This window comes from Strigops habroptila, chromosome 9 (assembly GCF_004027225.2).
Source record: "Strigops habroptila isolate Jane chromosome 9, bStrHab1.2.pri, whole genome shotgun sequence".
Taxonomy (NCBI): domain Eukaryota; kingdom Metazoa; phylum Chordata; class Aves; order Psittaciformes; family Psittacidae; genus Strigops; species Strigops habroptila.
Window position 1 is genome coordinate 30,142,946 of NC_044285.2, and position 24,587 is coordinate 30,167,532.

At 47.3% G+C, this 24,587-nt stretch overlaps 1 protein-coding gene across 2 annotated transcripts in view; it reads left to right on the plus strand.

The window, feature by feature from the left end:
- LOC115612892 (gamma-aminobutyric acid receptor subunit beta-4) overlaps positions 1 to 24,587 on the plus strand; it is a 76,520-nt gene that overhangs the window by 39,926 nt on the left and 12,007 nt on the right. For both annotated transcript variants that reach the window (XM_030497751.1, XM_030497750.1), the window contains exons 4-5: positions 10,764 to 10,984; positions 23,448 to 23,530. In XM_030497751.1, coding sequence (XP_030353611.1) covers positions 10,764 to 10,984; positions 23,448 to 23,530 — 304 coding nt within the window. The remainder of the gene's footprint in view (positions 1 to 10,763; positions 10,985 to 23,447; positions 23,531 to 24,587) is intronic.

Genomic DNA, 24,587 nt, shown 5'->3' on the forward strand with positions numbered 1-24,587 from the left:
TGCGCAAGAGCGCCAGTACCTCAATATAGAACCTAGATCCAAATACAAGTGTGTGCGTGTGGTGTTGCTATTTGAATATGTAAATAAATGGGGCTATATATAGCTCTATATGTTATGTACATGTTAAGTGAAGGTGGCAGATATGACAGCTGAATAGCTTTGCTGTTTCTGAATGCTGGTAGAGGCTCCCTGCATGCTCCCTACATCTCTCGTGCTTGCTTTTACCCCTCTCAGCCTTTCTTCCATCACATTTTTCAGGCCTCTGGAGAAGATTGTGTGTGGGGACAGGAGTTGTTAATATTCCGAGTCTGTACTGAGTTGCTAGGCTACAGAGAAAAATGAACATTCAAGGAAAAGGGATGGTAAAAGGAAGAGGATCTGCTGAGCTGTTTGGAGATCCAGAAAGGTCCTCCAGTCAGATGAAAGGGATCATTTAGAGGAAGGAGGGTGTCCATGCATGTGAGGTGAAATGTGGGTAGGTTCTACTGCCTGACTCAAGCAGAGTGTCAGGCCAGCTTCAGCCAGAAAAATGAGAAGCGAGGGAGTAAAAGGCAAGATGCACTGGCGTCTTCTATGTCATTGCTTGCAAGGTGTGCACAACTAGCTTCCTACTCTCTGTGCCGGGGTGCAGTGGGTCACCAGGCTGGAGTAGTCCCTCTTCTACATCCTTTGCCTCCTCTTTGCAGGGTGCACTGGGCCCCCGCCTGAGGCTCTAGTGAAGAGGGAAGCAAACCCAAAACACTCACTGCTCACAGGTTGGACCTCATCTCCTTTTCCACTGCAGCAACCTGCTATCACAGTATCTCCTTTAACTTCATTGTGGCTGCAGAAGGCTGCCATTGGCTTGTATCTCCCTGACCATCCCCTTTGATGCATTCCTAGGTCATGGATACCCTGTTATTCATCAAGAGTTTGCAGCTAAGGTTCAAGGGGCCTTGAGGTTTTACGATACACAAGCTCCTGTCCAAGCCTAGTTTTCCTGAGTCTTAGTCTAGTTCCTGAACACAAAGCCTCTTCCATTTCAGCTGTCCTCCCATGAATGAGTGTCAGGTATTTAGCTGTACAGGCTGTGAACCATCAGACCTACCTTGTGTCTACTCTTCTGGAAGGATGGTTTTGCCCTATGCTCCTGTTCCTTTCTGCAAGATTTCTTTTCCCTCTCAATATTACTGGCTGTATCAGAACCCTCAGAAAAATTAAATAGTGCTTTTGGGTATTTTTATTATCTGGATACTTTATTTACCGAGCTCGCATGGGCTCCCTGCCAATAATTTTCAGCCAGCTCTGCAAATAGAGCTCCTTGGCTCCAGGACTGTTGGTCCTGGTACTGCAGAGAGCACTCACTCAGCATGGACAAAGACTGCAGCTTGTTCTCTGCCATCCAGTTGGCTGTGAAGTCAAAGTCTGCTTGCTTGTGGACCTCCACAGCCTGCCGAAATCTCCTTTTGCTTCATGCATCCTGTAATAAGCTTGACTTGTTCAGCAGAAATTTTTTAGGAGTGTTTCATACAGCTGCCTTTTGAATGCTATTGTCAGTTAACTACAGTGCACCCATCCATCAGGTTTATGAACTCGCAGCAAAGACTCAGATTGCTAAAGTGGGAGAATGATAGTATGGGCCATATTGTGTGCACTGCTGCTGGTGTCAGCCTGGATTGGTTCCTTTGGCTTTACCCTGTCTTAACCAAGGGCAGACTAACCCATGGATGGAGGCAGAGGTAGACTGAGGGACCACAAATATGGCTGTGCAGAATATTCCTATGTAGAAGCAGTCACCCCAGATCTAGAACTGTGTCTCTGTGGGCAGGAGTCTTAAGGTTTTAAAGTTCCATAGTTTGCATCCAGTTTGCATTGGCTGGTTGAAAAGTAGGCCTTGTTTTATAAAACAAAGGGCTGCTATTCTTTACCCTTAGGACACCACCCTTGGCCTAACTGCTCTATTGCCAGAAACAGATTATACTCTTCTGCATTTCACCATCTCATCTGCTTATGTCCAGTTATCCTTCCTACATGATTCAACTTTACTTTCTACAGGAAATAAAACCAAGCCAATCTGTGCCAGCCTAGTTGAGGTGATTGTTCTGCCCAGGACATGTTAGTTGTCTTACATCATTCAAAGGATTTGTTAGACTCCTGGCTACCTCTTTGTGACAATTTTAAGAACCTGGAATGTCGAGCTTTCCTTCTCCAAGTTAAAACAGTGTCTTTAAATTACTGTGTGTCTTGATATTGTTGCAGACAGTCTCATGGTTTCAGTGCTCAGAGCTGTGTATACAGCATTTTATTCTGCCATATGAAGTAGTAATATGGCTTCATTCATAATGTGATTCCTTACCTATGCAACCCCAAACTGCATTGGTGGTCTTGACTTCTACAGGGAATTGCAAGCTTTATTTATTTATTTATTTTTTCCCCAGGAAGAAAAACTAATTTCTGTTCATTACACACTTAGCACTTGCCTAGAGATGTGGGGATCCCAAACTGCAGCATAGAGGCAAGTTAAAATCGGTGTCTTGTTTTTACAGATAAAAGAAAATGAGACATAGGTGAAAGTGCCCAAAGTCTTCTACCGGATTAGCATTGTGAGATGAAATTGATACCCAGAGGTGTTTTCTAGAGTTCCTAATTCCAATGGGCTACCAAGCCCCTTAACTGCTTAAATTCCACATTCCTCCAGCCTTTTTTCCCCATAATCTCTACTAGTCAGTGTCTATATGGGGGGCTGCAGAACCTCTCCTGCTTGGGACAGAGTCTGACTGGATTGGTGTCCAGTAAAACTCTTGGCAAGGTGAAGAGGATATTTCATTTAAATATAAAAGTGATACAGAGGAGTGAAAAGTTCTGGGAATGTTTTGGAAAAATTACGTTTTCCATTACCAAATTGCTCCTGCTAGCAAGCCTATCAAGTTTTAACCTCCTGAAGTTAGCATCTCAGCAAGCAGGAAGTAAGAGAGTCACCACCAGGTGAAAATTCTCTGATGATATATCCAGAGGCTGTGAAGACCCTTTGGAAAGCATCACTGGTCTTCCAGCATCACCTTTCCCTTGACATAATCCAGTTTTCTTCCCCCATCCTTCTGAGGGCTTTAGAAACTGATATCTTCAGTAGTCACTGTTCAAATGTCTCACTCAAATTTAATTTACTCTAATAGGCTAGTTGTTTCATGTTTAATTAAATGCAAAGTGATTATTAAAAACATTTTTTAGCTTTAATGACTGTATATTAGATATGCCAATATGCGTATGCAGGAGGACACTTGCGACATGCTGTAAGGCAGTAAGGGTATTGCTGGGAAAGCATAGAAAGATGGGTTGGGAGAGAGGAGAAGAGGTGGGATATGGGCACCAGCACTGTCTTGTGACTTCTGGGTGTGTAGAAGGCAGCCGTGTAACATACTAGGTTAGTGCAGGCAAAGAGTGGAAGGTAAAGATGGCCTTTCTGAAGAAATTACTCAGCTGGGGACTTGCTGCCTGAACTCCCCCTTTTTAAGTGAGCACCTTGCCTGTTTTTAGCTCTCCTGGTATTACAATGAGTCCTTACCAGTTCCCAGTCCACCTAGGACAAGAGGATAGTGTAAACACCATTCCCTTTGACTTTCTGCCTGAAAACTGGTCAAATTCATGCACCACCTTTCAATGAATTTAATGTATAGCCTTTCTTCTCTAGCCTTAGTTGGCTGTCTTGACAAAGCATGGCTTTCTGTGCTGGTCTGGCATGGGAAGGCATTTCTCAAGTTACAATGAGGCTTGGAGTGGAAACTAGCTAGTGATGCAGAAATTGGAAGGTCAAACAACCCTACTTTGAAGGTAGAATGGGCTCTGGATTTTGCCCAGCTTATAAGTTCATGGAGAACCTAGCAAGGAGACCAGACCAGCAGAAATGTCATGCAGGAGATCACAGATTTTATGGCTTAAGAATAGAAACTGCCTGGTATTGTTTTCAAAGAGCTTGCTGAGGAAGATGTCATGCTGCAGGTGGTGATTTTGGGATTGCTGCCTGTAACATTGAACAACGTTGCTGTGTTGCATGTGCTCATTGAGCAGGTGATACTCATCCTTGTGCCCATCAGTTCTGGCCTTCTCCTCCTGACCTCTGCTTCCACCATCAGTGGGGCTGTTAAGCAGATGACATGTGGTGCTGCCTCCTGCTCAGACATGGCATTGTTATACAGGTTCAGAAGTCTGAAAGCCTTGCCATGGGCAGATAATGCCCTTTTGGCTTAGGACCCACCTAGGTATGTCCTCTATCTTACACTTGCAGGACCAGTGCCAATCCAGATGTTGCAGAGATAGGGCATGACAGGAGAGAAATAGGGCAACATAGTGATGCTTTACTTGCACGCCCTTAGTTGTTGAGGATATAGCTGATACCTGTCCCAGTTTCTGGACATGCATTCAGCAATTAAACACATGCAAATTACTGCAAAAGTAGATCAGATTAGCGAAGGGAACATCTCCATGCAAAGTACTTCTCACGTCCTAAAGGAAATGAGTTCAAGAGCACAAAAACCTGCAGCACAGAAGGGCATAGAGTGATTCTAGAAGCCAACCATTCCTGTCACCTTACATTACTGGCAGAGAGATTGCAGGTGGAAGATGCTCTTCCTGATCCCCAAGTCAGTGCTGACATCTGGTTATTCAAAAATAGGGGAGGTAGAAAGAGATTGTGACTTGTGTGAAGCATAGGCAGAAGGACAGTATCTAAAACGATTGTTACTTTATGTATAACAGTTATGCAGAATTTCAGACTTGTAAATTGGGCACTGGCTTGCACCAAAAGAGAAATTAAAAGCAGTATTTTGGCAGAATACTCTCCCCATGAAAAGCACAGAAAGTACAAGAGCTGCTGCCTCCTGCCCTTAGCAATGGTAAGAGTTTGTGCTGTCTTAGAGCTGGAAAGACTGCTATCAGGTATTTACTTATGTCAGATTTACTGGTGCTTGTTAAGGTCTGGGACCCATTGATTCATCTGCATGGAAATGGGCAATAGCTTATGAGGGCAAAGTAGTTTTCTTAAGTGAGCTTGCTAAGGAAGAACTGTGGCCCTCTTGCTCTGCTCTTAGTGTATTCTCCTGTACATTTCACGCTGCTCCAATTTTTGGCCACTGATTGCAGGCACATCCTGTCTCCTCCCCTTGAAAATAATTCATCTTATTTCCCTACTCTCGCCTTAAAATGAAACATACTTGAGGACTACTTTGTCCTTTAATTTCTTTCCCAAGAATGACGGGAACAGAAGATGGTGTTTAATCATCAAAGAAGTTGAAGCCAGCAAACTGTTCATTAGTCTCTGGCAGTGGCAGCTTGGTTTTTACTAAGTCAGATATTCCATTTTTCTCCCTCTTTCTGGAGCATCTTGGCTTTCCTAATGTTCTTTTGTGATCTTGGACAAGGAGACCATATGTCATTTGCTTATATGGGGAAGGACTTCCATTTGATCACTTATCCAAAGGAAGGTGTTTTATCAAAGTCAGGGTAGAGGAGAAACGGGGAGGAAAAAGTCAAGTGGTGCAGCTAATGCTAGAGGCAAGTTGCAAAACCTCCTTTATTTCTCATGCCCAAAGTCATGCAGCAGCAGAAGAGCAGTGTGTGCCCTCCCCTGCAGAAGAGTTATTGCTTCCAGTACCGTACAAGTGCTTGCTGAAACACAACCTCCACTGGCAGCCTGGAATAGTCAATTTCACTTTCAAAGCCTCCAAAAGGTATCTGAGTCATTTGTCACCCACAAAATGGACTAGGCACAGGCAACACTCAGGTTGCCAGAAATACTGTATTCTGAGCAAAGATCTGACCCTTTCACATACATTATTCCTTCCATTTCTAATACTGGCTTCTGAATCTAGTGTAGCCCCAATAAGCATGCACACTTCTGCCTCCAGACAAGTTTAGTACTGGGGACTCTATAGGTCACAGCATGAAGGAAAATGATCTGACCCAACCTGTCAATGATCTGCATCTCCCAGGAGCTGTGCTGAAGGCTTATGAAGCAGCCTGCTCGAGGGAACGCTCCTGGTGGCTTTCTGTTGGGAGATGGAGCTCCTGCCTTGCAGCAGGAGGCTCTGCTTCCTCAGGCTATTCCTTTCTATTAGTCGCTTCTTTTTATGACTTGGACTGTATTTTCCACATTAATGCTTACACCTCCAAAAATACTGTTATGTTCCTGTCTCCATGCTTTTGTTCAGCAAATTCCACAGGCTTTGTGGAAAGTTATTTTCATTACTTTGCCTTGTGCAATGTCCATTGCAGGACGTCAGACACTGCAATGTGTCACATCATATGGCCCTGTCCTGTGTTTAACTCATTCAGCAGTTCTCCCCCAGTGACGAGCTAAACTGTAGAACGCACTTGCCATAGTCACAAGATTGCAGATGCCAGAGGCTCAGTATTCTGAGAGATAAGACAAGCTCTGAGAAGAGAAATTGAGTAGCTTCAATTAAGAAGGTGCCAGCTCTGGCTTAGGGGATCCTTAAGCTTCAAGTAGCTCGAGAATTAAGTATCACAACAGAGACCCTCTTTCACTTATAGTCCTCCCTTTTATTCTATTTACTGTTACTGAAGACAGGCTACAAATGTAGAAAGATTTTTTGATCTGACACAGCACCACTGTGTCTCCGAAATGAGTGCAAGCATGCTTGCAAGAATTCCACTTGGGACATATACCATGTTTGTTCTGCATGCTGACATAAGACTGTGCAGGAGAAGGGCAGCTCTTTCTGAGGAAGGAAGGCTCCTTAATTTTGGACCCCGTCTTTCACTGTGGTGAGCAGAAAGGGACATATGATGCTATACTGAAAATGGGCCAGCTTACCTCCCTTCTTGCTGTGCCTCAGCTGCTGTTGTTCCCTTAGACTTACCTCCTCTGTCCTGTGAGAAACTAGGGAATCCCTGTGCATGCTTCAGTGAATTTGTTGCCTCTGGGGTCCTGCAGGAAATACCTTCCTTCCTCCATGCCCTCTTGTGTCAGCGTTTCAGCCTTTCACTGTTCAATCCTCTTACATCATCTTTGGTTTGGGGTCTCTGGTGAGTTTCAGAAAAGCCTGTGATTATCAGTCTCCTCCTCTTGTCTGGAGATGGGTGCCAGCAGCCCTGTCCTCAGTAGCTGGTGGGAAACACTGTCATTTCATCACACGAGGCCCCCACGCAAGCTACTCTTCCTTCTCTGCTGCTTTTGTGGGCCTTTAAGTGGCCTGTTCTCCCTCCTTACGCGGAGGCATCTCTGCAACATGAGTGTGTGCTGGCTCCACATGTTGCTCTCACCTCTGTGTGTATCATGCAGCAAGAAGGAGGAGAGAGAAAGAGCAAAGCCTTTGGAAAACCTGGGCTTGGGGGAGGCAAATGGGGTGGGACTGACAGCTCACAAGGAGCTGCTTCGCAGAGCAGGCTGAATGGAGGCATGAGGAGTGGAGTTCCATAGGGATGGGCATGCCGAGCAGCTTTTCAGCAGGATCAGGTGCTATCTTGGCTGGGTAAGGGGCTAGAGGGGAGCTGTAGAGTGCTCTCGCACATAGCAGGGGCATGGGATCTGCCTTGCAGTGCAGGCAGGACGGCACAGCAGCTCTGGTAAATAAAGGGGCCGGAAACAGCACTGGAGCTGTCCAGCTTGTGAACTGCTGGTACTGGACTTCTGGGACAAACCAAGGGCTGGTGGAGATGCAGGAAAGAGGAACAGCTTGTTTTGAAGCACACAAGCTCTTTTAGCATAAGGGGCATGTGATTTGTAAGTCAGTGAGGCTCAGCACGGCTCATCTGGGTCTCAAAACAGGCTTTCATCTTGCCAGTGCTGTTGCCTGCAGCATTTCAGCTTCCTGCAGTGGGATGCTGGTCAGGCTGCCATGGCCAGTTAAGCTACAGTAGCAAAACCTAGCCAGAGAAAGTTTGCAGGTATCTTTGGAAAGCTTGCTTTTCCTGGGGGTGAAAAATGGAGGACCAGGTAGAAGGTAGAGGCACAGAACTTCTGTTCATGTCCACCCTTCAGGAGTGCCCTTTCCTTTGCCAGAGCCTTTGTTTTTTCAAACTGAAATCCTAGTTCACACTGAACAACCCCCAAAGGTTTTTGCAATGTAATGTTGCACAGAGCTTCTGATGAGCAGCCATATCTCCTTTCTTCCAGGCTTGCCTCTGCTTCTGCAGTAGCCACCAGGATGAAGCAGGAGGTTACATGGGGTGGCCTGGAACATGCATGCTCCCTCCAGCTTGGGTCCTGGTACAATAGGTGTACCTGGCAGGGAGCTCTCTGCAAAGCTCTCCCATCCATGCCACAGCAGTGACTGGCCCTTGCCACAGTCACAGACTGTGACACTGCCTGAACATTTCATAGTCCTCTAGAAAGAGCTCTGTGGGGTGGACACTTGTCCTGCTCTTTTCCCTCTGCCGAGGAATCCTGCCCACTGTTCAACAATGTGATGGGATAGGGAGAGCAGAAGAATGTGAAGTTGAGCATAGGAAACAGCAGAAAGAGGGGCTGAGAGAAACCTCAGGCACTAAATGAACCATGATTATCAAGTGCTCCAGACTTCTGTGATGCTGCCCAAAGAAATCTGTTGTGCCAAGAGGCCCAGGAAGATTGGAGACCATTGCTCAGCCCAGGGCTAGGCTGGCTGTTCTTCCCCAGGAAGGTCTCTGCACCTGAAGAACATCATCAGCCTGATGGCTAGGGTGTAGGCTTTTATTCCTGCACTCTTCTGAGTTTGTTTCCATCACTTTGTAAGCACCCTGCCCTTTTTGTCTTCTGGAGAATCAGTGCCACCTCTTCTCTGTTGCTGCTTGAAGGCTGGCAGGAGCCTGCAGTGACAGCAGGGTGGTCTGGTGAGGGGTGAGGTGTTGCAGGGCTCTGTCAAGCATTAGGAAAATTCAGGTCAGTGAAGCAGCTTGCCAGTATATGCGGGTGGAGTCCTCAAAGGGGGAGTATGGAAATGATGCCTCTTCCCACAGGCAGGGGAATAGCCTGTTACCAAGGAGGGTAAGAGGCTCCAGGAACTCAGGCATTCTGTTCCTCTGTGCTCTCACTGCAATGCAGGTCCAAACACCTGGGAGCAGAACCAGGAAGAACATTTTCCTTCATAAGGTCTTAACCAAAACAAATATATTTGTGCCCCTGAGAGATTGACTGTGAGGCTTCGGAGGCAGGAGTTTAGCAGTCCTTCAAAAAGCAAAGCAAAGCAAAACCGCTTCTTGGCCAGAAAGCTGTCACTGTGTTTTTATTCTTTCCAATATGACACAGAAAATGACAGATATAGCTTTTGTATCTAGTTTACACCACAGATTTGCTCTGTGACCTTTCGGATATGCATGTGGTTCTAGATTTCTGAATCACAGTTAGATACCCGAAAGCTGGCATACCCTTAATGTGTGGTTATTTGAGCTTGTTTTCAGGCGTGTTAATCAAACCTGGCTTCAAGTGAAGTCAGTGGGAGAAGACAGGCCGGCAGGATGCCCAGCCCAGATGCTAGTGCATGAGCAAGGTCCTCACCAGCTCCTCACACAGAGCGGGAATTTGCAGAGCAGAAATGCCTGTCGTGCAAATCTGTGTGTTCATGAGGATTCTTGTGGCGCTGCAGGTATCTGCTTGGGAAACAACAATGTGTCTCTGGCCCCACCCTGTTCTAGGTCATTTGCGTGCATTTGCAAAAAGGGTTTTTATTTAAGGGCTTCTGAAAAACCACTGACTTCTGTAAGGCTACTGTCAGCAAGACTTTTGCCCACTTATCTGTCAACATTCTGTTATTTTAATGCTAGTTCTTTTACTCCCAAAAATCTTGGCTCGCAACCTGTTTAAGATCTGTTGTGAGAATGCTTCCTGTCATTGGTGTGTACAAGACCCCTTCCTGTACTACTTGTTTACCTGAGAAGAAATAATCATTCTTTTACTATGGTGCCGCAACGCTGTGCCTCTGAACAAGCTGATCTGGGGCCTCTGGCTCTCTCCTGGATGTCCTGTTACCATTTAGTAACTAGTACAGTTTCTGCAGAACTATGGCTGTGGGCCACCAACCAGCTCTCCCTGCCTTCTATAAAATTCTTGTCTTAGCAACAGTGTCAACTGAGCAGGAGAGGAGCAGGCGATATGTGTGGCATTGTTCTAGCTGGGGATGGTTAGGGAACTGCCCCTTGGCCAGTGGATCATGCTCCGCTGCTGACAGATTTCCTCCACATATGCCCCTTCCTGAGAATTGCAATGAGCTCCCAGCTTAGCTCATATAACAAGGCAAGTGCTAATAGCTTGTCATGGCTGGCCTGGGTTGACTTTGAAACCTTGGCCTCGAGGTGAGATTCTCCATGTGCCCTTCGGAATCTCCAGAGTTTCTGCTCAAACTAAAATTGGCTTTTACCAACTGTGTGGTAAGAAGCAGTGGCTGAGCATGACTGCATTGTGTCCAGACACCTTTATGTGACTTAATTGGGAGATCAATCCTTGAAGTCTTTGTCGCAGTGTAGCCCACTGTTGTTTGACATCCTTTAGTATTATTGCAGCCTGAACTACCACTGCCTTTGCAGGCAAGCTCTACGCAGGCTGGCCCAACTCAAGTGGGATGCAGTTTTGTTTGATTGGAGTCATGTAATGTATTTTCATCCCCTACAAAGCTCAGTCTTGTTTCCATTTTTGCAGAACAAAGCACAGATCCCCCACTGGAGGTGTGGGCACAAACATTTGGGTGCCTGGGAATGTGGAGACCCACCAAAGCTCTGGGCAGTGGCAGTAGTGAAGGGACAGAGATATGTCCCTGCCTGGGAGCCAGGATAACACTTACGTGTTTCTTTCCCAGGACTACACCATCACCATGTACTTCCAGCAGAGCTGGCGGGACAAACGCCTGGCATATAATGACCTTCCTCTCAACCTGACCCTGGACAACCGGGTGGCTGACCAGTTGTGGCTGCCTGACACCTATTTCCTGAATGACAAGAAGTCCTTTCTGCATGGGGTGACAGTGAAGAACCGCATGATTCGGCTCCATCCTGATGGGACTGTCCTGTATGGCCTGAGGTAAGTCTGAGGGGAATCTTTGTTGGTTGTGGTCAAGAATGAAATCTCATCTAAACTTCCCCCATTTCCAAAGATATTCTGGTAAGGCAAGGACCCAAAAGACCACAAGATACTCGAGTGTTGCACTGTTTTAAGTATCTGTCCTTTCTCCAGGTTGGACATGGTTTTTTCCTTCAGGTCTCCAATGTTTCCTGTGCTGCTATAGACAAATATTGGAGATGGGAATAGTCTGCTCTGAGCATTTCAGGTCACTGTCATTCATGTTGCATAATGCTTCCATTTGAAACACTCGTTTTCAGTTGCTTATGATTTTCTGCAAGTTTGGCCTATTGAGATGAGACTTTGCTGCACTCATATCTAAAGCTGAATTTCTGTAGCATTGAGTCAAACCACTTTAGTAATTTTTGAGTATGAGGTAGGAGACGTGTTTTTATACAGTTAAAAAAGAATGTCTCTTTATCAGAGTAATTCTGAAGATCAGGGCTTGAAAGTTGATATCTAGTAGGGGAATGGTACTCAGTGATGAGGCTTTTTGTGGCGTTTGGAATGAATTAACATAGGCAAGTCCGCAGCCTTTGAAAGTGCTGTGCTTGTGTGCGGTGGAGGTGGCAAAGCTTGGCATTATCTGGATATGGGGAGATGGCATGGTAGGTAAGAAAGTTAAATAGAGGAGACAGAAGGCTAAAAGGGGAGCTTGCACCTATGGGTAAGAAAGCTGGGCTTGGATGATGTAGCTGAAATCTAGGCAATGATTTTTCTCAACTCTGTATTTCTCTGTTTTGAGCATTTCTCCTCTCTGTTTTGTGGGGTTTTTTTTCCTTTTTGACTACCAGAATTCACAGCTAGCTTTTTAGACCTGTCTCCACATTCACAAATGATAGCGATAGCTCTGGGCTTACATCCCAGTGCAGCAAAGGGGGAGGAAAGACCTTTCTCCTTCAAAGAGAGGGTACACCCACCCTTCCCATTTACAGTATCAGCTCCTCTGCTGCTTCGTGGTTTGTGGCAAAGTCTGACTTGTTATGATTTTTTTTCCTCTCTTTAAGTAGCAGGGATGTTTTGGGGAAGGCAGGGCTGGGTGTAGGCATAGCAAAGTAGGAGGCTGCCCAGGGCATCATCCTGCCAGGGCAGTGAGGTGGCTGCACCCTGTGCTTTCCTATGGCAGAGCCCTGGGAAGCCAAAGAGCAGCAGTCACTGCTGGTGCCGAGGGACAGGCTGCGGTATGTGGGGTGATGTATGTACTTTTTTTTTCCTTCCAATTAGTGGATGCCTCTAGCTCCAGCCCCAGAGACAGCAAAAAGTGCAACAAGCCTCACTTTGTGAGGACAGGTACATTCATCTCTCTACCTTGGGCCAGTGACATTGTTCAACTGATACTGCCAGGAAGCCCTGAGCCAGCTTTACTGACCCACCAGCAGCCTTCCCACAGCTAACTGGCCCACATTCCCTCACTAGGTTAAAACAAGAGAGAAGGCTAAGCAAGAAAGTGCTGTGGCTTGGGGTAGGTGGGAGCATAATTCAGCCTGTTGGGAAGGAGGATGTAAAGAATGCTGTTAAGCTCGGGCTTCTCTCTGCTGCTGAGCCAGCCCACCTGAGTGTAAAGCTGCCTCCCCCATGCTGGTGGGAAATCTTTGCACGCACCTGCCCAGCAAAAGAAGAAGAAATGCCAGTGTATTTTTGTCAGCTGCCATTTAGTCAGCTCAAACAATGAGCAGTATCAGCCCTGAAGCACAGGTAACAGGCAGTGGAAGTCCTTGGAGGGTTTGCGCTCAGGTTGGGACACTGTGCGAGCATCTCCTGCACTGTCTCTTCCCTTCCCATGGGTCCCAGCAGTGTGGGGAAAGGAGCTCAGCTCCCTCTCACGGCCTGTGTTAACAGGTGAGATGAGGAAAGTTGCATCCAGGCCAATAGAAAGAACATGACAGCTGTTTGCCCCTGTCATTTCCAGGGCCATTGTAAGAGCTGCCTCTGTTGTTTTAACTTTTGGCTGGTTTTCCTGGAAGCTGCTCTCTTGCCCCTGGGGAAAATGGCAATTGTAAAAATGAAGTCCTGAGCAACTGCAGCTCCTCTTCCCCAGCTGTACCTCAGGTCAGGTTGGCTGGCTTAGACTGTCCTGAAAGCACTGGGGTTTTTAGGGTACAAGCCAGGTGCCCTGAATGCTTGAAGTCCCTCTTAGCTTTATTCATAGTGGTATGAACAATGGTTTCTCTAGGGCTGCTTTCTGTACTGATTCATGCAGCTGTGACTTTGCTGACAACAGAAGTATTAGGTCCAGTTTTGCAGGTGCAAATAACTGTGATCCTATCCAAAAATATAGCCATATGCACAGCAGGTGTGAGCAAGTAAGAAAATAGTCATTAAACATTCACCTTTCCCTTAATCTTCATAAAAATGCACCCACGCTTGTCCTGCAAGCAGGAAGAAGAGTGCAGGTCCTCCCTGTGTTTCAAAGCCTATTCTTGTCTTTCCCTGCATTTTCAGGAGGGTTCATAAAATGGAGTTGTCCTGTTGGAAGAAGGCCAAAGGAGGCAATATCTACTCCTTTTCCTTTACCTCTTTGTTTTTCCCTGGGCGAGATACCACAGCTCTGCTCTTTCTCCTGCTACCTTCTTGCCAGTCACTTTCCCCTCCTTTGAGCCGATCCTGTAGCAAAGTGACTCAATCATGCTATTTGTGGTACAACAGTCATTTTTCTTTCCAGCAGCCTCTGATGTCACAGACCAGCGAGAATGACACCCTGGCAGGCCCCTGCCTTCAGCAGTGTTCAGGATCAGGATCAGGCTCAAGCTCTGGATCAGACCAGAAGGTCCAAGTTAGCTCACACAGGAGTCAATGGGTATTTTGTTTCTGACTTCAGCGAGAATGAGATCAGGCTTTAGATAACTTGTTTGCATGAGTAAATAAAGCCCTTTATTCCTCTGCTCCGCTCCGTTGTGAAAGTTGTGTGTCAGGAAAGCATACGCTTGGTTTTGGTAGAATTAGCAAATTAATGGATGAAGGGAGTGCAGCAGATGTAATATAGCTACATCTTAGGAAAGCATTCAATACAAAAGCTTACTCCAAAATTAATTCCCACTGGGCTTGGATTAAAAGCTGGTTGCCAGGTCTTCAACAAAAGGAATGCATAAACAGCAGCGGGCTGTGCTGGGGCGGCAATGCTGGGCTGCTGCGGGACTGGAGTCAGAACTGGAGTTCCCTACCACCTTCCCCAATGAGTTAGTAGATGGCATACATCCCAGAAGCCCAAACGGGGGCCTGGAGCCCAGATCCAGCCCAGAGGGCACTCCTGTCTCTGCAAACACCAAGAGGGATGAGATGATGCAGACCGGGAGACATGATACAGTTTTTAGGAGGTGTAACCTGGCATGATGGTGCCTGAACTCGCCTGGCCCCCAAACACCTTGCAGGAATTAGAAGTGCCTGTGAAGCATAGGAGGAAAGCTGGTCACCTGTGGCACACAGCAGGGAAGTGCTAAAATGATGTGGAAAGTCTGCAATATGAACGGAGGTTTACATGAGCTACCCACAAAGACAAAGCAATCAGCTATTGGGTAGTGGAGGGAGGCAGATGAAATAGTGAAGAAGAGCTGGAGAGCACTGGCTGAATTCAGTACATTTTTCCTCCCAATGACTTTTTGCCAGAAATTGCATTGGTTTCATCAAATTTTAAACAAAAATTTCGGGCAAAATTTTTCTTTTAAGACAAAGCATTTCAGAGACTGCTGATGCTTCACTACTAATTTTATGTAAATAATTTTTCACCTCTGTCAATATTTCTCTCACTATTTCAAGCTGGTTTACTACCATTAGTGACATCTGAGTAACACAGAGGATCATCAACGGCTTTGTCTGGACCTCCAGAGACTGGTCCACTCCTGCCACAATATTCAGTAAGCTTTATATTATCGCACATAGAAGCTATATATTTCAGTCTGAGATTTTAATTTCCTTTTCTAGACCATTTGGTCGTGAAAGAAGCTGACACTTGTCAAATGCTGATGTCATCAGTATTTTGCTATAGAGCTAAAAATAGAAACAACTGTAACGATGCTGAAATTCTCATATGGTAATTCGAAATCATATTTGACACCAGCTTTAAAAGATGCTTTGGGAAATCTTAGGGCTATTTGGTTTCATACTAATCAGGGATAAAACCAGATTCCAGCAAAACAGGTGCTCTGAGGAGCCCAGACTGCATCCCTGAGCTCACCGGGGGAGCGGGATGCTGGGAAGCAGGCACGAAGCCGGGTGGACAGCAAGTGAGATGCAATGCCTGGCTGGCGAGGAGCCCAGGCAATGTAAACTGAGCAACTGAAAAACTGCAGAGGAATTTGATGACGGAGACTAAATCTTGTGCAGGGAGAATGAGGGATCTCCTCCTGCGAAGGTGGTGGTGGGGAGCGTGTGCATGTGTTGTGATATTTTAATTCCTGTCCATGATTGTCACTGCAGTGAGGTGAGTTTTAGAGATGAGGCAGTTCAGATGCATACAAAGGTGCCAAAGCATAGCAGGACTCTGAGCTCAGTGAGTGCTCTCTTAGGGAAGCAGACCCCTGCTATCCTCATCAGTGTAAATACCTGATCAGTGCTTAAAGAAAGGGGGAGAGAATTGGCATACTTCAAACAGCTCGAAATTTACCATTTCAGACTGAGAGAAGCTGGGTGTATCTGCTTCGTCTCTGCTTTTCATGGGGTAGGTTCCCATCAGCCAGGTGCTCCCTGCAAGGTAGAGGCTCCTAGGGGACATCAGCCCTTGCACTGCAGCAAGCTGCTGCTGACCTTCTTGTGGACCAGACCTTGTGCCCCATGGCTGGGGCTCTGCTGGAGCTCATCTCAGGGACTCCTTCATATCTCCCACCTCCAACCTGCCTCTTGATCAGGACCCAGCCCTGCCTGTATTATATTCCCTAGATCCCAGCCTGGGGTTATTGGCTTCTCCAGCTGATAGAAAGGTTTCTCCTGCTCCTGTCTCACTTGACACCTGCAGTTTCCAACCATGTCCTTGTTCTTTCCATGGGTGTTACTTGATTTTCTGCAAAGAAGATGGCCTGATGTGTTAAGACTGAGGAGTTTTTCCTGTGCTGAGGCCACTGAGCAGTTTTATTTTCCCCAGAAAATAGACCAGAAGGGGAGAAATCTGCTATTTTTGCTTCCTTTTCCCTCCCTGAGAGAGGTTTCTCTGGAAATGTGAGAGATGATTCAGGCTTTACCGTGTCTCCAGTAGCTCTGCCTGCTCCCTCCGCAGGTTAGGCAAAGGCCATAGAAATCTCTCCTTTGGCAGCCTGGGTGCAAAGAGTTTGGCGTATGTACATCCAGCCGGCCCCTTGGAGCTGGTCCTGCAGCCTTGCCTGGCTCCCACCACAGAGCTCTGCTTTGGGCCAGCTCCCACAAAGATATGGGGCTCAGAGAAGTGTTCATTAGGTGGCTGAGGGGAGAGGAGTACTTAATTGGGAGCTAAGCTTTTCAAATGAGGTTAAGGGCAGATCTCCTTCTGCACTTTTGCCTGCCAGGGTTGGGCTGGGGGACTTAGCTGGAAATACTGGAAGGAAGCTGAGGAATATGGAATTTCAGAAACTGTGGGAGAAATTGGAGATCACTAAAACAGGATAAAGCAGCAAGCCAGAGCTGCTTCTCCATCCTTTATGCTGTAAGAACAGAGGCAAGCATCATCAGAGCCTGGCTGGAATTGCTGCCTGTGCTACATCTCCTGTAAGTCTGACTTGTTTGTTAGCAGAAATAGAGGTCAAGGAGTATCCACAAACAGCTGATTCCCACTGTCTCCTCACAAATCACTTGTGTGCTCAGAACTGCCAGCTCACCCTGGCAGCACCTCTTAGTCTTCCTCCTTATCCTATCCCAGCCACCAGTCTGAGCCCATCCTTGGACCTTGTCTATTCTTCTCCAAATCCCACAGATTTATGTCATGAGTTACTGTTTTATTAATTCCACTTCATCCCAGCCTGGTGCTGTTGAAGGAAGAGACCTCCTGCTCTGTGAAGTGCAGGTCACTCATGTCTGAAGCAACTGTAACAAACAAATCTCTTCTAAAACATATTCCACTTGGGTCTCTCCTGTTTCCCAGTCCAGTTGACAACTTGCCAGATGCACAGCGCATTTCGAATAGAATAAAAAGGTAGAAAAGCAAAACCTTGCAGCCAAGGCAACTCTGCTTTGTACTCTCCCAGGCCGGAAAAATGGGTGATTTAAGTGACTGGTACCCTGAGTACTAGTTTAGAAGACGTTTTTTTTCCTCGCCCATCTGAGTGCAGAGCACACTGTTATTTATGAAAGGATGCCTATGCAAGCACAGATGCTTTTGGAAACAGAGTGACCTTAGCAGGATTGTGCCAAGGCTTATGGAGTCAGTTTTAGGCAAGCAGACACAAGGGGAAAATATTCCATATCCTTGCCTTGCTCTTGGTTCTAACATGACCTCCAGGAGTTTGCAAAGATCAGGCAGTGTTAAAAGAATGGCGGAATTCACCACGGGTTTATAAATCCCTCCGGGCCCTTCAAAGTTTGTGTTTACTGCTAGGCAGAAGGTGACATTTGCTAGCATGTTTTTATGGCTCACTTGGAGAATGTACAGAGTAAAAAAAATCAGTTTGTCTTGGTTTCTTTTTCTCCCTGTTCAGCAAAACAGCAATTTTGCCTCTCTCTCTCCTCTTAGTCACCAGAATTCCCTTACAAGTCTAACTTGCCCCATGGGGTTAGCCTGCACAAGTCCTGCAAAACCCAAGCTGCTTCCGTCCCTTTTCCTTGTTGCTACAAACTGTTGTGAGCTTTGGGAGTCTGTATCCCCAGGGGACAGGAACTTCTTCAGCTTCTCGGGAGATCTGAAGTCCAAAAAGTTGCAACCAGCAACTTAAGAAAATGTTTATCTTTTGCTGTGAAAGTGTTTGTGTTAGTCTCTGTGTAATGACACTTAATCCATAACTGCAAAATAGGGTAAGTGCCTGAAATGCTAGCTCTGTCTCTTCTTGAATTAGAAAAGCGATAGTGGGGATATTTCTGCTATACTCCTCCTATTCTCATCCATACCGAATTTTAGGCAGGATCCTTTTGAAACCAAAGGTATCAGGGAATGTTTCTGGGCACTGGGCATCAGTGGCCCACAGACAGTTTGTTTCCTAGGTTTGGTCTGTGTCCACAAATGGTCTCTTGGGCATTTCCCAGTTGGAGCACAGCAGAGGCTGATGACCATTCACAATGGACATTTTGCATACAGCTAGACCCTTTTTCTGGAGGGTAAGAATTTAAGTGTAGACAAAAGCTGTTCCATACCAATTGACACTGACCCCAGAAATCAGTGCCGGGCATGTTTAGTTCACTGGTATAGACACAGTTGTGATGCAGACAGTGCAGTTTATTTTGCAAGTATGAGCTTAAGGGAAAAGGAAGGCCTTTAGGAATGGAAGGCCTTAGGAATCCCTCAAAGATAATAGTCTTCTCCTCTCAACCACTCAGTCCTCCTTAGACAGTCTGGACCTGCTCCTTTTGAAATCAGGTTATATTGGGGGAAGTCATTTTTTGCCCCTTACACTTGTAGCTGGTGAATTAGGTTCTCCCAAAACACTGGAAATGATCTAGAGGATGAATGGGTGGCTGAAGGCCTATAGAGCTGAAGTTTGTTACAAGGAGATCTGACTGGGGCATGAGCTGGAAGTGCAGCTACCTTGGAGGCAGCCAGCAACAGAATAAGGAGGAGATGGAAAGAAGACATTCAACCGTGGCAGGTTTTAATGACAGGTTGGAGCTCTAGGCTGCTCACTGTCTGTGAACTTATATAATCATTCTAAGTAAGACAGAAGAAGCCATTAATAAGTAAACAGTGATATGGAGGGCCAGGGAGGGAATGAAATGGCTGGCGGTGTTCATGTCAGAGAATGGAAATATTTGTGGAGAACAGAAGTATTTCTATTTGCAGGAAGTTGAGCATTCCTTTTTGAGCTGCAGCTGTGGTGGGACAGTTCTCTGCTGCTGCTGGGTTCAGCCTGCAGAGCAGGCAGAGGCACAGCAAGGTGAGGTGCATTACTCTTTCTGTGCCAGTATCTGATCTGTCAATAAAAGCTTCAAGTGGGCAGAGCTTTCCTCGTTGTGACAAACAGAGATCTAGCACTCAGAGAACTTCCTTATGGCTGCTTTTCTAAAGATTATTTGTCTCTACCTCTCCTGGGATTGAACGATGCTCTCCAGAGTGAGGTATCCACGCTACTTTGGCTACTTTGGATCCACCGCATGCTGGCAGAGAAAAGGGATCTCCATCAGCCCACAGCCTGCCAGAGCTGCTCGACATCTCATGAATGCATATCCCTTTTTTGCCCCCCTCCTTTGTTTTAGTAGTTTTAGTACTTAAGTAAAGTACAGTAGTTTCTCCACAGCCCTATGTCCCTCCACATGAACTATGTCCACCTGCCAGCTGTGCAGCAGAGTAGCAGAGCAGTGAGGACTTGGCTGCTTCATAGCATGACTGCTTACAGACCTCAGGAGAAAGGATGAGGGCACGGGCATGAATGTCTTTTCCTTGGGGAACGAGGCGTAAAGGTTGTGACATGTGAGGAGGCTGGCCTGGAGGTCCATGTGGTGGGCAGAGATTGAGGGAGGAAAGAGGAGGTGGAGGTGGTGGCCAGGCTGAGCGGTTGGAGGGAGCGGGGCCACTTCATTGAGCGCATCGTGCACATCATCTCCGATGCAGTGTCTCTGTGAATCGCTGTCAAAGCAGATGAGATTTCACACCACACAAATTTCTGAATTCGAAAGGGGAGGGAGGTGGGTAGAGGAGTTGGAGAGGAGGAGGGGGAGGGAGAAGATGCAGCCTGGCCAGGCGCCAGAGCCTCTTGCTAACGCCACGGGGAAGGTGGCATCCTTCCCTGGCATTCCCTCCGGCCCCCGCGCTCCCTGCTTCCTTTCACTTTGGTTGCGTCTTCTGGAGGCAGCGTGCTCTGTCTAGAGCTGTTTACAGGGTGATGCTTTGTTCTCTGTCTCCTCATCTCCTTTCTCACAGAGTATCCACTCCTCCTCTACTTTCTGTCTTTTAACCTCTCTTTCTTCTTCAGTTCTCCTCCCGCAGGCTGCTTTACCCCTTGCTTTCTCGGATCCCTCTCCGATGTTCCCTTACCCTGGTGGCCTCCTGTCCCACACTATCTGCTCTCCTGTCACTCATCTCCACTCCTGCCTCCTCCATCAGCGCTCATGCCATCATCACTCTTTGATCCTCTCCTCATTTTTCCACCTCTTACTTCCCTTCCACCTTTACTGCCTGTTAACCCTGCTGAGACATGCAGGAGCTCTCTAGTGTAAATCTCTCCATCCAGTTCTCTCCACGCTGTCTTCTGTGTGCCAAGCAAACACGTCTCTTCTCCCAACATCTCAGAGTGTAACAAGGTACTACATTTTTACCCATCAAAGCATGAGGCAGAGGCTGGTCCTGTGGGCCCCACAAGGTCACTGAGGAGCCTGAGTTTTGCTTCCATTGCCCTCTGGCTGCGAGAGGTGCGTGGAGCCTCTCATCCCTTTGAGTCCCACCTGTCCATAGTACACAGCCACTAAAGGAGCTAGAGAAATCTCTTGACCTAAGAGCAAGTGAATGTTGAGTCAGTTACAAAGACCATAGGTGGACATTTCACCAACAGTGGCAGGTGCTATGTATAGCAATGACAGGGTCCTGACGCTGTGGGTCACCCAGGGACTTCAAGCAGGGTATGGCAAAGGGAAGCTGGTGTCCAGGATGCTTTTTGACATCTGAAGTCTGAAGAATTAAACATCCCCTTCCTCTCTGGGATACCACTAGCTTTATCCCAAGAGCTGGTTCATCAGGGTTTAGGAAGCCCAGAGGCAGTATCTGAGCTGAAGCTGGTGCCCCAGGCCAGCTGCCCCTCACATCTTGTCATGCTGCAGGAGCCACACATCCACACGGCCCTGTGGTGCTGGTGTCCCTGGTTTTGCCAGGCACAACTCACCATGAGTACTGCTCCGCAGCTGAACCACTTCAGACAGGTGTTTCCTGGCGTGTGGCTCTGCAACCTCTACTCTGAAAACAGAACAAAACCTTCACACTACCTAGTCCCAATTCTCACCTGCCTGAGCAGCATTACATGGGCAGGTCACCTGCAGCCAACTGGGGTATCTCTGGAGGATGCTGAACTATGCAGTGCAGATACACCTGCCCTTTAATGGGGGGAAAAAAAGAGAAATTGTGTGTCTTTTGGAGACAAATGCCCTCTTAGTCCTGTTTTTCTCCCTTTTCTCCTACCTGACCTGAGGCTCCCTTCTTTTTGAACCAACAGGGCTAAATTCTGCCCTGATGTAAATCTCTGCTGATATAAATTGGTGTGATCTTGCAAAAATCATTGGAGTGGCTCTGGATTTATGCTGGCTGCTAGTGTGAGCAGGATTTGGCGCATGGAGTGTGGTAGCCATAGCTCACTGTGTCGTGCTCTGCATTTCCAACCAGCACTGCAGGTGATAAGCAAATCCTGGCAAGAGGCAAGAGGGTCCTTCCCAAACCAGAAAAGGCTTCCCCTGGATGTCCTTTGTGGGTCCAAGTTAACCAGCCAGGCTGCAGTTTTGGGGTGGACACTGTGGAAAGGTTTTAGCCTGCAGGGTTGCACAAATGGGTTGGAAAAATGTCATTTTTGCATCTTGCACTTTGCGGAAAACAGGAAAATGAGTTTGTAACTGCTATTTCCCACGGGTGCAGTATAATATATATATAGTATATGCCTTGTGCAGCATAGGGGGATGAGTCATGCCTGTGCATGACTCTTTGGTCTCAGTGCCTGGCCAGGATGGACTCTGCACCTGCCACTTTGGGCAAGGTGCAGCTCCCCCCAGGGATGCTTCAGGTCTGCTCCTCCACTGTGGTCTCCTGTGCCCAGCTGCCCTGGTCCAGGAGGATTAGTGTGGGAGAGGCATTGTGTTTCCAGCAGCACTCCTAGAGGTGCCAAGCTGGGAGGCTGTAAAACCGATGCATGCAATACCAAAGCCATGATGATAATTTTTAAGAGTTCCATGTCCCGTTATCCTTCTCCCCGCTCTGAGCTTTCTCCTCCACCCCAACCGCATTACAGATAAAAGGGTTAAGAGCTCACTTGGGCCCCCTGCCCGGAGAGAGGGCAGTTGCAATGTTGTATCTAGACTCAGTGAGGATATATATAAATTCCCTCCGTCTCTTCGGGTCTATTTATAGCACGGCAGGCAGTGGCAAAGGCTCTCCTCAAGGCTTCATCTCCTACAAACAGACTTCACAGACAGCAGAGAGATAAATTTAGCACACGAGATTTCTTAAAGAGCCAGCAGCTCTGCGGGGCTGCTCGCCTGCCCTATGCAGCCCCTGCCCTGGTACCCGTGGGATAATGCTGCCCCACTGGGGGTGCTTGCCCCCCCCTCCCTTTGCTCCCCTTTCCAATTTTCTGTCCAGCTTCACCCATTCTCTCCCTCTTTCTGGTCTCTTTTTGTACCACTGATGTTTTTTCTCTTTTTTTCTTCTTTCTTGTTTGCTGGTTCACCATCTCACCCTCTCCGCTTTCTTGATTTTTTTTTCCCCCTCCCTTTTCTCTCTCCCAGGCCACAGGGCTCAGAAGATAAAGCTTTCTTGTTAACAGTTCACTGGTTATGCCTACATAGTAAAAAAATGTGTAGCTTGATTAATGCCTTCCAGATGGTTAATTGAAAAAAAAAAAAAAAGGAGGGGGGGAATGCACCAATCTCTCCCCCATCTTCAGTACTCTGCGCACATACATTGCACAGGAAGAAAACTGCATTAAAGGGTGAGGGCAGCAATATATTTGAGAAATAGGGGCAGCCTGTTAACATTGCCAAGCTGGTGAGTTAGATGTGGATTTGCTCTGTCCCTGCTTCATGTCCTCTTCCCCCGCTGGTGGGGTCTGGGCTTTTGGATTTGGCAGCTCCAAAGTGCGTGCGATGGAGAGAGCATGGGTGGGGCGGAGAGGGCTGCAGGTAGGTCATTGGGGCAACTCAGGAGGAAAGGGGGGTGATGATGTGGTCAGCTATTCTTCTCCATAGGTCCCTGCTGGGCAATTCAATCAATACCTCTTTGGTTTTATGGACACGTATCAGCAGTCTCCCTCTTACAAACTGACATGCCTCTCTTCTTCCCCGCTCTGCCTACTCCTGGTTTCTTTGTCTTTCTCAAGGGAGAGACAGAGGAGGAACACAAATCCCTCCCCACTCTGTTAATAGAGATACTGCCTTGCTGACATGAGTCACAAAGGGTTTATGCCGTACAGTTGAGGTTGAGCAGCATCCAGCCCCCCGCCCTGCACACCTCCCACCATGGATCTCCCTGGTTTCCAGGGAAACAGCAGCCCCAAATGCTGCCTGACTTTCACGTCAGCCTTTCATTTCTCCTTTTTTTCCTTTTTTTTTTTTTTTTTTTTTTTTTTGTTTTGTTTTGTAAGGAGAAACACACAACTAATTTTTTTCTTCTCCCTTCCCCTTTTAGGATCACCACCACAGCTGCTTGCATGATGGACCTGCGGAGGTACCCCCTGGACCAGCAGAACTGCACACTGGAGATCGAGAGCTGTACGTATGCCTCATGCCCATCCTCTGCCACCTGGGGCACCTGATGCCACCCAGCCCAACCCACAGCATCCTGCTCCTGGGATGCCTCCCAGGGGTTTTACCTGCTACCCCTCCTGGAGGATGTCCCCTGGGGCAGGACCAGGCTCCCTAGTTCAAACTCCATCCTGAAGGGACCTTGTTGGTGAAATGCCCATGAAAACGGAGCTCTAGCAGCAGGCCGGGCATTAAAATCACTCTCACCCTCAGGAGGGGGGGTGGACGCCTAACAAATCCCTGGAAGCCTACCCTCACTCATGGCTGGCCCTGCTCTGCAAAGGAAATGGGACCCAAGCCCTCCTGCAGTCCCTCCCTACCTGGATCCTCCCCTGGTTCTTATGGAAAACCTCTTCCAACCGCACTGGCAGAGGAGGTCCGGCTCTCCCTCATAAAAATGCACTGCAGTATCCCCACAGGAGCAGCCCAGAGCAGCAGATCTCACTGTAATGATGATGCAGTTTCAGCAGTGATTATCAGACAATTGCTTTCTTCATAAAAGAGGTCCCACAGCATCCATAGCTGGAAGGTGCCGTGCCCCCTCCCATCCCTGCCTGCGCCTGGGAGCCCCCTTCCTGCTCCCGCTTGCTTGGGTTGCTCGGGATGCACAGCACTTGGCGTGGCGGGTAATGGGATGTAAATTAGGTCCTGCTGGAGGCACTAATGACATGTCATTTCTGGCACTCCTTAGCATTTTGAGAATAGTTTACGATACAACCAAGAAAACAGAAGGCAGAGAATTACCTACAGTTCCCCACGTTGCGATTTTGTTCTTAATGGGACATGTCAAGCCAATTTGTTAGTCAAAGCTACATTTCCTTATGATATTTCTAAGATCCATGCTGAGATGAAGAGATTCAATAGTTTCCTTCCTCAGAGCTTTTGTCTTTTACACACTTGCACATTCGAAATCTGCAGGGCTCCATTTTGTTTGCTTCCAAGTCCACACAGCTCTGGAATAACAGTCCTTTTATGGCTGGCTTAAAAACATAAGATATTAAAAAACTAAAACCCCAAACCCACC